Below are 14,676 nucleotides of genomic sequence, written 5' to 3'. Positions count from 1 at the left end.
TTGCTGAAAGGATTTTTATTTTTTGAGGTAGCTCATTGTTTGATATATGTGCTTTACCTTTCACCATACATGCTGATGGAGACTGAGCTATTTCCCTTTGCCTTTCTGTATACTCTCCCATGATATATGAAAATCCTTATAGACCTTAGAAACCATTTCTTCTCTACCCTTTATAGCAACAGAGGGCTTCTGTTTTTAATCCACTTTACACATTACTAATGATTAGGGTATTCAGAACATGGCTTCTCAAATGAAAAGAAAAACAATATGATAGAAGATCATCTGGTTTTGCATTTTGGTTCTCCATTTTAGTCTGGAGACTATAGACAATACTTTTTTATTAGTCTTAGTTTTATAATATGTAAGTACAAATAATTATATTCATATTATAAGGTTTTCTTATAACTCAGATTAAAAATGTAGAAAACATACTATTATGTACTTAGGAATACTAAATAAGAAGCCCTAACTAATACTTTATATTAATAAGTTGTTTTTTTCAATGCTGTACACAATAGAAATTGGTGGTGAACTAAGAAGAAATTAAGGATGGGGTACAGTTAATGTGGTAGAGGGCCTGCCTAGCAAGTATAAGGCCCTAAGTTCAAAAACGTTTGTTCTCATCACTCCTTTTCAAGATTTAGATTCTGTTTATAATCTTTCATGTCACATAAAAAAGGATAATTCTAACCTGTTTTTAATTTCATCATCTTCTTCAAAGAAGCCTAAAATATATTCATCTTAACTTTGTTTTAATTTCTTTCCCAAATCACATAGTTCTCTTGTTGTATTCTTTATTTTTAGGGATTACTAATTTACATAATGAGTTGGGTATCCTATCTTTGCAATATTTCCTTTTGTGTCCCTTTGTATGACACAATGAAATGTACTTGTGAGAATCTTTGCTAAATTCAATTTAGAAGATTATATATAGCACCAGAAAAGAAAAATGAGTACATAGTAGCATCTCTTAGTTTTATATGCTCTAACAGTGTCAATATTTAACAAATATAATCAGGAAAACTAGGAAAAGGATTGGTAGATAAACAATAAAGTCTCTTTGATATGCACAACATTAAGAATGCATTCCTAGTAGTCACCACAGCAATCAAAATGCTATTACTGAAGTGAGGGAAGGGCTGCGTTGGGAGATGTGGGTGAGAATATTGAAGGGGTGACATTGATCAAGATTCACTGTATTCAGGGCTGGGAAGGTGGCTCAGTGGTAGAGCGCTTGCCTTGCATGCATGAGACCCTGGGTTCGATTCCTCAGCATCATATAAGCAAAAAGAAAAAAGCCGGAAGTGGCGCTGTGGCGCAAGTGGTAGAGTGCTAGCCTTGAGCTGAAGAGCTGAGGGACAGCGCCCAGGCACAGAGTTCAGGCCCCACGACCGGACCAAAAAAAAAAGATTCACTGTATTCATAAACTGCTTTGGTGAATGGCAACTCCTTTGTACAACTACTTAAAGATAATAAAATATTCAAAAATGCTATTACTGAAAATGTCTATGTTTGTTAAAACATCATCATGTGAAGCACTTCCCTTATCTTCTCTCCAGGCTGTAAATACCCTCCTCTTTGCAGATATATTATCTTGTCCTATTCTTTAGCAGAAACTCTATTATATTAGCAGGACCATTTGAGCAAAAACATGCTGAGTTCTCTTTTGAAGTTTCTACCTAATGATGCCATTGCCAGTAGCTGATAATCAGTTCTGAGAACAAAAGAGAAAACAAAAAAGAGTGAGTTGCTTCAGTCAGTAGAGCTCTCTATTCCATATGGCTATGGTTGTAACAACTAGAACATTCTCCAATAGAAGCCTTTGAGATTGATTGATGGCCAAGTCAGAGTGAGATACTCTGGAAGTTTCCATCGACAATTGACTTTAGGGCAGAACATGCTATGGATTAGTCCCAAGAATTTGCTGAGTTTCTTTAAAAGTTTTACTTATGTTTTAAAAAATTCCTAAACCATCAGGGTTTGACAATTTTTGAGGAGGCTTGGAAAGAACCAGAATCTTTCAGACAAATTAATTTCTAAGAGAAGTTCTGGAGAACAAAAAGTTGACTCAACAAGGCTCAGGAATATAATTTTCTTAACTGATATGAGGGCTATGGAGAAGGCACACGGGAAGGCTGGCAAGAAACATAAGGAGAAACTCTCAGTGATTCAAATTTCTCAGAGTCTCAAAACACTAACACAGATTTATTATCAGATCATGCAAAACACAACCTCCTAATGCTGGAAGTACATAGACCTGTAATCCCACTTTAAGGATGAACAAAGATGTTTAAGGAAGCTTTGAAATTTAACTGAGGTGGTAGATAAAGAACTTTTGATTCTAATACTTTTTTTTTCCCCAAATTGCGCCAAAGTTTTCCTTTAAAGTCTTTTGTAGATCTTTGATTTTTATGACCTACAGTAATTAGAAATTCCTTGTGAAGTCACTGTGGTAGCTGGTTAATGTTAACAATGAAATGACCTTATATTATTGTCCATTGGCCATAAATAGTTTTCTGAGAAAACACAAAGAATTCATTTAATGGTTCTTAATGCTAGGCTTTCATATTTTCAGAGAAATCCAAACCATTTACAAATCATTTTCATATGAATATTTTACTACTGCTAATTTGGACAGAAGAATGTTTTTGATGTGTTTGCTGTGTTACTACGAACCAAACTGAGAAACCAATGAAGCATATGAGTAAAAAGAGGTTTTGAGAAGTTTTTAAGAGTTTTAAAGAAGTTGGGATTTAGGCAGGTCTATGTGGTGTCATATATAATGTCAAGTTTGAGCTGTCTCTATGCTGAGTTATATGCACAAAAAATCTGAGGAAATTAAAAGCTTAGTGAACAACATGTGATAGGTATGTTAGTCTTTCTTGAAAATGAAACTTGCTAGCATCAACAGGAAATACAACTGAGCTATCCATAAACTTGGAGTTACAGATTTAATTTTCTGACTGCAGTGGAATTAACATGGAGTGAGTCTTGATCACTTAAAAGAAAGAGAAACTTACCTCTGCCCATGTTTTCTTATGGCCTCTGGCAAGATCCTGGATGATGATTGCCTATACAAAACAGAACACATACACAGTCAGATTCACAGAGGCTGAGTCACATCAGATAAGCTCCATTACAGCTGATGTGGTCAATGTAAGCATTTCATCTCAGTGCATCCAAGTGTTGTGACCTTACAAAAATATTTTCTCTAGCACAGATTACCTAGTCTGAGGATAGAAACATAGTATTCTGAAAATTATGGGCTCTAGATTAATTGACTGTGACCTTCTTTACTTGGTATTAGTCTCTGCCTTAACCCAAACCGAAATCATAAAGTTGGCCATACATGCTTATCTTGTAGGAAAAAAAAAAAAACCAGACAAAATGCCAAAGGCCCAATGCTAATAACCAGACTAGCATGTGGTGTCCCTGGCTTCTCTTCAAAATCATTCTGTGACAAATCCAATACCCTTTATGATGTAACATTTTCCTGAATGGTGTCAAATAGCAAGGCTCCAATCAAATTATCCCTGAGGCACAGCAGCCTACAGAGTTATTTTCAATAAATAGTATGATTCAATGGTCATGAACTACTGACAGTAGAAACTGGAAGAGACAAAAGAAAAACACAAACTGAAATTGCACAGTAAGGATGTGAAGGATGAACAGCAATTCTGCTTATAAAAGATGTAAAAAATATACGTATAAGGAAACTAATCTATACCATAAGACTTCATTTCCTTAGAAGTTTGAAATAAAACTACCATACGCTTACCAGTCACTTGTCATGTCCCCAATAAAAAGCTATGTACTTTAGCAGTTAAGCTATAAAATAAAAAGCTACAAGTCCAACAAGGAATTAATAACCTACTTGAAGAAAAGCAGGTAGGAACAAATTAAGGGATAAATACCAGACAGATCCAATCACTATCTGTGAGATCCTGGATAGATCATTTTCTATTTCACATTCTTTGTAAAAGGGAAAGAACTATATGAATGTTTTTCAAGTTATACTTCAGATGTTAAAAGTGTGTTGGCAAATTTATTAGAGCAAGAGAGAAGGACTGTGGAATCAGAGAAAGGGGGACATTAAACTGTGCTGAAAACCGACAAAAAGTTTCTTAAAAATGGCTTGAGTCTAAAATGACAAAAAGAATCAGATGGGAAAGTGAGACAGCATAGGAAGCATCACAGCTAGAAAGGCATAAAGGTACATTCAAGAATTGAGTGTGGCTGGGTTCAGCCATGTGCCATGATTATTTTAGCATGCCTTCACCTTAGGCATGTAGCTAAACTGTGAGAGGTCCTAACAGTGGTCAATCTTTTCTCCTCCCCACAAAACACCAAAAATTAGCTGGGAGAATTGTTTTACTTGCTGGTTGGGTCACTTTTACTGTCATTCCAAAAGAAAAGAAAAATCAAGTCAATTACTTCTATAGAACAGTTAAGAGCTAAATGTGATTTTAACACTGTAGTCAATGGTATTATAAATTGATAATAATTCCTATAATGAATACTGTAAATAATAAGATAATATTCTGAAATTTAACATCTATTTAAAGGATTCATGCCATAGTCTAATTTAGTCATTTAACAATAAGAAAAACCACTTGGTTTTTCTTTTTTATTGTACTATTTGGGTTTGAATTCAGGAGATTGCACTTGCTAGGCTGGCACTGTACCACTTGAACCATGCTGCAAGCCTTGCTTTTTGTTGGCTATGTTGAGGAAGGAGTCCAGCAAACTTTTCTTCTTAGTTGGCCTTGAATTTGAGGCTGGATTCACAGGCATGTGTCTCCAGTACCTGACAATGTTTAATGTTCAGTGTTTAAGTGCTTAAAGTTCTGTTTCCATCAATTTGTTATATTTATTGTTTATAGGGCTTTTACTTACCAACAATGTATTCTGGGGTATGTTCCATTTACAATAATGTAAATGAAATGTATGTTCCTTTACAATGATCTGTATAAATTATTTTGAATAATATGAAAAGGTGTACTATTCAAAAACAAGGATCTTTAAACAAATAAATATAGGAAATGTTGACTTAAGGCTACAAAGTTTTCTTTATTATCAGATTTTTAGAGACTTTAATATGTTATTGAATTGGAGGGTATCTTAGAAGGTAGAGCATCTGCCTAATAAGTAAGCCTGAGACCCTCAAACTGCAGTACTATCTAAAGTAAATAAAGTATTTTAAAAGTGCTAATGAGTAATTCAAGGAACAATCTCAGCCTATTTTAAGTTTTTTTGGTTGTTATTATATGAATGTTTCTCAGAAGTCCTATTGTTTGGAGTTCATTTTGGGAAAAAAATAAATAGGATAACAGCTAAAGGCACTTATAATTTTGTAATGCTATTATTTTTCTTGCAAGGTGCTAATTATATGGAACAAAATTAATATAAAGTGATCAATAAAGAAGAGGTTTGGATTTGCAGAGAATTTGGGAGCTGAAAGGAAGTGTTTAAGTGTAAACAACGTTTAGAAATCATCTTGTAATTTCTTATCACACATCTTTTACTGAAAGCAGTAGGTAGTCCTCAAAAAATCTTATGCAAGGTACTATGTGATTTTTTTGTTGCTTTGTATGTTCCTCCCCCACGGTATAACCCCTGTTTTCACTGTATTTGATGTCGGCATAATTTGGGGAGGGGAAGGGAAAAAACAAAATGCTTAAATAGGGATACAGGTTGACCTATTTTAACAATAAGAACTGTGCAGACTGAAAACACATTGGTATTTTTTTTCTTTGAGGAAGCCTGGCTACATATTAGACACCCAGTACTACAGAACCTGGCTATATATTAGACACCCAGTACTACAGAACCTGGAACTAAAGTCCAGTCACCCCCTGACCCCTCAGATGAGACTTTTGGGAATGCTTTAAGAAAGAGCTAAAACGTTTACATATATTTATAAGAAGGTTCTTCACTTTACCCAAATATAATCTCATTTTAACTATAAGCCCTTCCCAATCCAAAAAATTAAATAATCACTTTGTAAACAGAATTATAAACCCTTGGTTACTCCAGGGAAAACCATAATAAAGTCAACATATTAAAGGGTAATCCAAGTGCAAATGAGAAGACATGAAAGAGTTAAGCAGGGAGGTGATATAGCTAAATTTGGATTTTAGAAGATAGCTGTGGAAATTAAAGGGAAAGGAGATTGGAGAAGTTAGAGGAGCTTGCCTAGGGACAGTGATATCCGAAATGCTACCAAAAAAAAAAATCTGGCAGGACTTCTGGTATCTTATTTCTTATTTGTTCTTTAATATTTAATAATGTCTTTTTTTGCAAAGAAGCAAGCTTACTTCAGTTATGTTAGTGGGAACCACAAAGGAAAGAGCTGTCAGTCATGGACCAGGACTTTCAAAGAGGAACTGCCTCACTAGATGACACCATGGTGGAGACAAAAGGTGTCACTGGACGCAGCCATTTTCTGAGGGAAGGTGAAACCATAGAGCAACAGTTAAGAGGACTGCCTGTAATGCACCTCATGTAGCCTTCAGAGGAGTAAACCTTCAAAGATCAGAATCTTGTTTCTAAAGAAGACAATTTCTTTAACAGATCATCCAAAACCTCAAACTCTGTGTCCTAGGTTATCTCCTTGCTGCTTCTGTTGCCAGGTTTTGCCAGTTCTTTTCACTCTGACTCCTATTGTTCTAGTCTCTAGTCTTTCATCTGGTGAGCAAGTATGTATATTACAGGTATGGGTGTTATATGTGGTGCTTCAGGGTTTATACTTCTCTAGCCCAAAGTATTCATCAGTCTTGATTCTCAGTCAGATCCCCATCCCAAATTAAACATCTAAAGTAAACACTTCTAAAGCAATGGGAATACACTGGAAAACATCAACAAAGGAGCTTTGGACTAGATGCTGAGATATGTAAGTAAAATAATCACTATTGCATGGATTTACCCAGCCTAGAATGAAACACACTCTACAATCAGGTTCCTCCTTTTTTAAAAGCTGTATTACACTCCTGCCAACCCAGTCTCTACTCATCCTTTAAATATGCTTGCAACTGTCACAAAGCTATGCCTTAGATCATTACCTCTATATTATCTACTACTTTTTTTACACTATACTTTTTAAAAAATACATACTTTTATTGTAAAGATACTGTACAGAGGGATTACAGTTACACGAGTAATGTAATGAGTACATTTCTTATTGAGCATTGTTACCCCGTCCTTTCTTTCCCCCTACCATCTCTTCCCTCCTCACCTCCCTAGCTTCTCCCCCCAACCCCAAAGTTATAAAGTTTGTTTACCACATGGTGTCTTCTACATCTCATTGTTACAATGGGTCAACCTGTATCTTTATTTCAGCTTTTTGTTATTTCCCTTCCTCTCCCCAAATTAGAAAAAATGTATATACAAGATGCAGGGCACCGGAATCAAATACAGTGATAACAGGGGTTATACTATAGGGGAAGAACATACAAAAGAAACAAAAAAAATCACATAGTACATTATAAGTACATTAAAAACAACAGCAATAAAGATAAAAACTCGTGTGTCCCTATCTTGGGGTTCATTTCACTTAGCATCATCTTATATGGTCATATGTACATAGCGTTTGACCTTTTCTCCTTGTCCTATACATATACTAGTTATTGCAAATAAGAGAAACCATAGGACCTATGTTTTTTTAGGCCTGGCTTACTTCACTCAATATGATTTTTTCCAAGTCTTTCCATTCCCTAACAAATGGGGTGTGTCATTCTTTCTGATGGAGGCATAGAATTCCATTATATATATGTATATATGTGTATATATACATACATACATAAATGCATACATACATACATATACACCACATTTTCTTGATCCATTCATCTATTTGGGGGCATCTGGGTTGGTTCATCATCTACTCTTACAAATATTCTATTCATTTTTCCATATCTAGTGAAGACTTCCCTCATTGCATGAACAAGTAATATCTGTACTTTGAACTTAGGGAGCTTAAATCCTATCTCATACAGATGAGCATATCTTACATTATCTATATGATTGTATAATTCTCAAAGGGTAATACATTTATCTGCTATACCCATAGTTAGTCTGCGTTGAGTCCTAGGTTATTCCCATGAGGGTACTAGGGGCTTACATAGACAGAATTAGAGGAAGCTATGTTACCAGCTACCAATATGTTCATTACACATTATCTTTGCCTAATACAGATAAATGCTTCAAATTCCAGTTGTTCACATGCTATTTTAATTCATTTTATGATTTTCTGCAATATATATTTATTATCTACACTTAAAATACTCTTTCAATTAAGTTTTTCTTACTTCAATGTCTACTTTGGCCTCATCCTATAAATTAGTATGTAAAGTCAAAGATTTCATGTGTTATACATTTCTCAAATGCATCTAAAATTACTATTTTGAGTAGAAGGAATGTTTCCAAGGTCTATCTAGATATGTGTAGCCTATCAAATGTAGTACATTTTGTGGAACACTACTTATTCTTGTCTTCAGTCAATCAAAAAATATGTGGTGTCTTTTATTTGCCAGATATTGTTCTATTCTTCAGGGCAGTGATTTTCAACTAGTGGTAACTAGGGACAATTGGCCCTGTGTGGAGATAATTTTGTTTTCCACAACTGTAGAGGCATGTGCCAAGCATCTAAAGAATTGAGGGAGGGATACTGGAAAAACATCCTACAATGCAAAATATTAAGTGTAAATATTAAGTGTAAAGGTTGAGAATCTGTGCTTTTGGGAAATAGTCGTAAGCAAGAGAAGTCACCAACTTTGGTCTGTAGGTGTTTGCACTACAGAATTTTACAGATGATACTTTCATTTAGTATACTCAAAAAGGAGTTGTAAGTCTACAGTGCTTAAGAACTTTGTTTAATCTGGGGCAATGTGTATGGAAATCATGCTGGAACATCAGATTTTTTAAAAAGTTTTGAGTTAAGATGTTATTGATTGTTGTAGGAGTCATATGATTTAGAAGAAAACAACTTGACGATACAGAAATATAAAGTTCAGTACGATACTTAGGTAAACTAAGTTAACATCCATGCTGTTAGGAACTCAGTGTCACTAAAACTCTCAAAGAACTATAAAGAGGAGGTGCACAAACACCATAATACAAGTGGACTTTTGCAAAGTGGACACTGTTGTTTTGTTTGTTTAGTACTGAGATTACAATCTAGGGCCTTGTACTTTGTAGGAAGGTACTCTACTGGTTGAGCTATACCTCTAGTCATTTTCATTATTTTTCTAATAAAGTTTCTTTTCAACCTGGGTCAGCATGGAACATGATCCTCCTGTTTACATTTCCCATATACTTAGGACAACAGGTGTTTGCTGCTATGCCCAGCTTTTTATTGATTTAAATGGGGTCTTTTGAACTTTGTCCCCAGAAGTCATACAATGACTCAAGTAGCTAGAATTATAGGCATAAGTCACTATGCTGGGCTGCTACTATGTTACAGATGAAGGTCCAAACTAATCTCACATCAATGTCTTGTGATCTTTTATTTCAGTTCAGCAAATATCAAACACTATTTTTTATTTTATCATTTATTGTTATGTTTATTATATTTAAGTAGTTGTACGAAAGGGTTATAATTCAGTAAGTCAGTCTATGAGCACAATGCATGCATCTTGATTATAATCACCACTTTTTTTGGGGGGGGTCTGGTCGTGGGGCCTGAACTCTGGGCCTGAGCACTGTCCCTCAGCTTTCAGCTCAAGGCTAGCGCTCTACCACTTGAGCCATAGCACCACTTCCGGCTTTTTTCTTTTTGCTTATGTGGTGCTGAGGAATCGAACCCAGGGCCTCAGGCATGCAAGGCAAGTGCTCTACCACTGAGCCACCTTCCCAGCCCCATAATCACCACTTTTTATTATTGATTTTCTTTATTGTTATTACAGAGGTGATATAGAGAAGGATTACAATTATGAGTCAGGCAATGAATATATTTCTTTTCGTACAACACCTTCTGTTCCCTCACTCTCTCCCAGTCCCTACCTCCCATGAGGTGGAGACACATGAACTATATAGTTCACTTTCATCAGTGTCCAGTGATCTCCACTGCTGTACTTTCCACCCTTTTTCCTTTGAGTTCTCTACCCTCCTCCAACCCTTCTAAAGATGCACACTTGAATATACTATACAATATAAATAACACAGAATCATCAAAAACTAAAAACTAAAAAAAGGGAGGAAAAAAGATGTCTCTTGTTGCCATATTGCCATATCTTGGAGTTCATGTCAATATGTATATTATTTTATATACATATGAAGAGGGCCCTTTCAACATTCTCCCCCATCCCTCTCAACCCCACTTATTATCCTTCAATTTTCGTATTTCATGCACACACACACACACACTGAATATTTTGACTGCATTCCCCTCACTCTTCTTCTCTTCATTGGTCTACTCTCTTCCCATTATCCCCCCACATATTTGAAATGATGGCTTCCTGGTATTCATTTTGTTAGACTTACAATAGCTGTTGAAAGGTGTTAGACCACTAGAATTCTCCTTTGATTATACCATGCTTCAGTTAATACAGGCCATACGACCCTGTATGTTTTTTGTAATAGTAGTTTGAATGTCAGTTGAATAATTCTAGATAATATACTAGGTAAGGTGCTAGATTTCTATGTGCTATTCAGGAAGCTGGCTAAAATTTCCTCAATTCCAAAAAACAACAAACAATAAAGAACATGTCATAGTTTGTCCATGTTTTTATCTTTTTTTTTTATCATTTAAGGTCTTTATCAAGATCTTTTGCTTCCTTTCAGTCTGACCTTTTTGATTATAGTTTTTCAATGATATATAGTTAAGGTATACAATGTGATGTTTTGATATACTTGACTTGACAGATATATAAATATTGAGGAGGTAAACTGTAGTCAAGTATGGCCCTTTAAATAATGACAGGTTACAAACATTCGGAAGCGTTCTAACAACAGGTCAGAGCATAGGCATTGCCACCATGCATACCTGAATTTGAGATCTGGCTCACAAATATTACCTATTTGACACCTTGGGCAAGTTATTTAATGTTTTTGATTCCGGAAATGGGGCCTGAACTCTGGGCCTGGGGTACTGTCCCACAGCTCTTCAGCTCAAGGCGAGCGCTCTACCGCTTGAGCCACAGCGCCACTTCCGGCTTTTTTTTTCTGTTTATGTGGTGCTGAGGAATCAAACCCAGGGCCTCATGCATGCAAGGCAAGCACTCTACCACTGAGCCACCTTCCCAGCCCCGTTATTTAATCTTTTTAAGCTTTGGTTTCTTCAAATATATTAGTTATTAATTGGTAATTCTACTTGATAAGCTTTGAGGGGAGAATTAAATGAGAATCGTACTTATAGTTCTTGATATTTGTAAGGAGGACTTTCTTGGTTCAGTCTTGTTCTTGTGGTTTTGATTTTAGTTGGTCAATCTGGTTCAACACATTAAGTGTAACTTTTACTACTTAGACAAAAGATTATATATACATATATATATATATGATATATATATACATATACAGTGAGCTGAATTTTGAAATCTTGATTTGTATCTTTTATGTTCAGCTGAGATAACTGTTTATGATGTGTATCCACCATTTTTGTATCACTTTCATGCACTCCTTGCTTTCCCTTCTCCTAGGCTTCCTATGACAATCACAGTCTCAATGAAAGCTCCTATTCTTGGTATTCTCCCACTAATCCTCTGAGATTCGATTATAGCTAGCTCTTTCGTAAGTTTCAGAACACTGCAAGCTACATTTTAATTTGTAGAGACACACTTCCCTGCTGGCTCTACTTTTGTGCCACAAGGCCACAAGGCTTGTTAGATAGGTCAATCATCTTACTGTCCCCAACTGTGCTTTAATACACCATTACATTAACCTCTGACCATCCCAAGCCTTTGCCAGTCTTAATCCCCAGCTGTTCTCCAAGCCCCAAGACCATACTAATTTTTAAGTGTGAAAGAGCTCAAGGACCATGTGGCATACCCTAGATACTCCCTAGAGTCATTCCTTTCGCATGGAAAGGAAAGCCATCTCCTTTTTTTGTGCTAGTCTTAAGGCTTGACTCAGGGTTCTGTCCCTGAGCTTTTAATGCTCAAGCCTAGTACTCTACTACATGAGCCTCAGTTCCATGTCTGGCTTTTTTTGCTGATTAATTGGAGATAAGAGTCTAATGGATGAAAGTCAACCCAGACTAGCTTTAAACTATGATCCTCAGAATTCAGCTGTCTGAGCAGCTAAGATTACAGGTATGAGCCACCAGCACCCATATCAAAAGCCTTATCTCTCTTTAGCTGCCAGGGAGCTATTCTGTAAGTGAAAAGCATATGCTAGTAGGCCTCTGGGAGCTTCACTTGTGCATCTTTTCTGATTCTCTAGCCTTCAAATTATAAAGATTTACCAGGCATAGTGACTTATGCTTACTTGTTACTAAATTTGAAAAAGATCATGGTTGGAGGTTATCCTGGAGAAAAAGTTCATGATACTCTATCTTACCCCCCAAAAGCTGTTATGGTTTATATCTGAAATCCCAGATGCCATGTGCTTAAGTCTATCAGATGATGGTACTACTGAAAGGTTGGAAACTTCAGGAACTGGAGCCTCATTGGAGGAATGAGTTACTGGGTACATTCCCCAAAGAGTATATGCCCTTGGCCCTTGCCCCTTTTTCATGATCTCTGTTTCTTGGCCATGAGGTGTGCAGTTTTTATCATGCCCTTCTACTATGTTGCTTTGCCTCACCGCTGGTCCAGAAACAACAGTCAAGTAAACATTGATTAAAACTTCTAAAACTGTGAGCCAATATAAATCCTTTTTTAAATTGATTCTACTCAATATATATAACAGCAAAGAACAGCAGATTAACACACATCTATGTAATGGGGGTCCAGAGAAAGTTTCAGAATGCATTTGAGAATTTTTTTTTTGTTGGTACCAGGATTTAAATCTACAGCCTCATGCTTGTTAGGCAGGTTACAAGAAAAAAAAAGAACAGAGATTATTTAAATAATATCTGTGTAATACAATCACTTCTGTTTCTTTTTTGTCAGGGGTTTGAACGCAGGGCCTAGTGCTTGCTATTTAGGTGCTCTACCACTTGAGCCACATCCCAAGGTCATTTTTTGCTTTATTTATTATTCAGATAGGGTTTTGCATTGTTGCCTGGTGCTGCTAGTTTAGAACTACAACCCTCCTACCTTTAGCCTGCCATGTAGCAGGGATTACAAGAGTTGTATTTTTTTTCTTTCTGGTCTTGGGACTTGAATTCAGGGCCTGGGAGCTGTCCCTGAGCTTTTTTGGCTCAAAGCTAGCACCCTACCACTTGAGCCACAGCACCACTGCCATTTCCTGTTTTTTCTGAGTAGTTTATTGGAGAAAAGAGTCTCACAGACTTTCCTGCCTAGGCTGACTTCAAACCATGATTCTCAGATCTCAGCCTCCTGAGTAACTAGGATTATAGGCATGAGCCACAGGCACACAGCAGTAGTTCTATTTTTTTTTGAGACACAGTCTCATGTGTAGCACGGGTTGATTGTGAACTTCTAATCCTCCTACCTCAGCTTCCCTGGGACCACAGGCATTTACCACTATGCTTTCATAACACTTGCATTTTACTACATTACTTGCTATATAGTGGTTGGTGTACATCAGAGGTTGGCAGAATTTCTCTACTACTATTATTTTAGACTTCATAAGACTCTATTATGACAGCTTTCAAGGCAAAAGAATAGCCATGGAAGTCAATTTGTGTATGGATTTTTACAAAAGGTTTTTATTAGCATATGTTGGTTTTCAAAATATTTTTCAGTGTCATTTTTATAATACATACATGCATATAGTATGTCTCATCAAACTCACCCCTCCATCTTTATCTTTCATCCCTTATCTCTCTCTTAGACCCCGTTCTTTTTTTAATGTTTTATCTTTAAGTAATTGTACAAAGTTACTGCCATTCAACAAATCAGTTTATGAATATAACACATCTTGATTGATTTCACTTCTTTCATCATTCTCCCTCATCCCTCCCAACTAAATAAAACTTTATACAACTATTTGAAGATAATAAAAAAGAGGGGAAAACTTTATTTAAGGACAGTGAAATTTGCACTTTATGTAATTTTTATATTTCATGCAATATACTTAGATTTTTCTCAATCATTTAAAAATGGAAAATGCATTTTTTCATGGAAATAGAAAAGCACGCAGCAAGCCAGTATTTGTTCACCTCTGGTATAAACAAGGAAATAATTCATTTGAATTTTTATTTTTATTTATTTTTATTTTTTTATTTTTTATTTTTGGGTCTGGTCGTGGGGCCTGAACTCTGGGCCTGGGCGCTGTCCCTCAGCTTTCAATTCAAGGCTAGCGCTCTACCACTTGAGCCACAGAGCCACTTCTGGCTTTTTTCTTTTTTCTTTTTTCTTTGGTGCTGAGGAATCGAACCCAGGGCCTCATGCATGCAAGGCAAGCGTTCTACCACTGAGCCACCTTCCCAGCCCCTCACTTGAATTTTTATGAGTAACCAAGTCAAGAGAGATACAAAGAAGCTAAGTATAATTATTATTGAAACACAATGATTCAGCATCATCAATAATGACACTTAGGATTCTATAATAACTTCCAAGTGAGAAATATTCACTTTATATGACAATGGACCATAAAAATATATGATAAAATATT

General features: G+C 36.0%; 1 protein-coding gene across 2 annotated transcripts in view; it reads right to left on the bottom strand.

Annotated features, from left to right (window-relative positions):
* Positions 1-14,676, bottom strand: part of Prrg1 (proline rich Gla (G-carboxyglutamic acid) 1) — a 98,421-nt gene that overhangs the window by 41,421 nt on the left and 42,324 nt on the right. For both annotated transcript variants that reach the window (XM_013026707.1, XM_013026708.1), the window contains exon 2: positions 3,021-3,071. In XM_013026707.1, the coding sequence (XP_012882161.1) occupies positions 3,021-3,030 (10 nt within the window). In that variant the 5' untranslated portion in view covers positions 3,031-3,071. The remainder of the gene's footprint in view (positions 1-3,020; positions 3,072-14,676) is intronic.

The sequence above is a fragment of the Dipodomys ordii genome, unplaced genomic scaffold, assembly GCF_000151885.1.
Source record: "Dipodomys ordii isolate 6190 unplaced genomic scaffold, Dord_2.0 Scaffold96, whole genome shotgun sequence".
In the NCBI taxonomy this organism is placed as follows: domain Eukaryota; kingdom Metazoa; phylum Chordata; class Mammalia; order Rodentia; family Heteromyidae; genus Dipodomys; species Dipodomys ordii.
The sequence above is the reverse complement of the archived record's forward strand: the minus strand, read 5'-3'. Positions and strand labels throughout refer to the sequence as shown.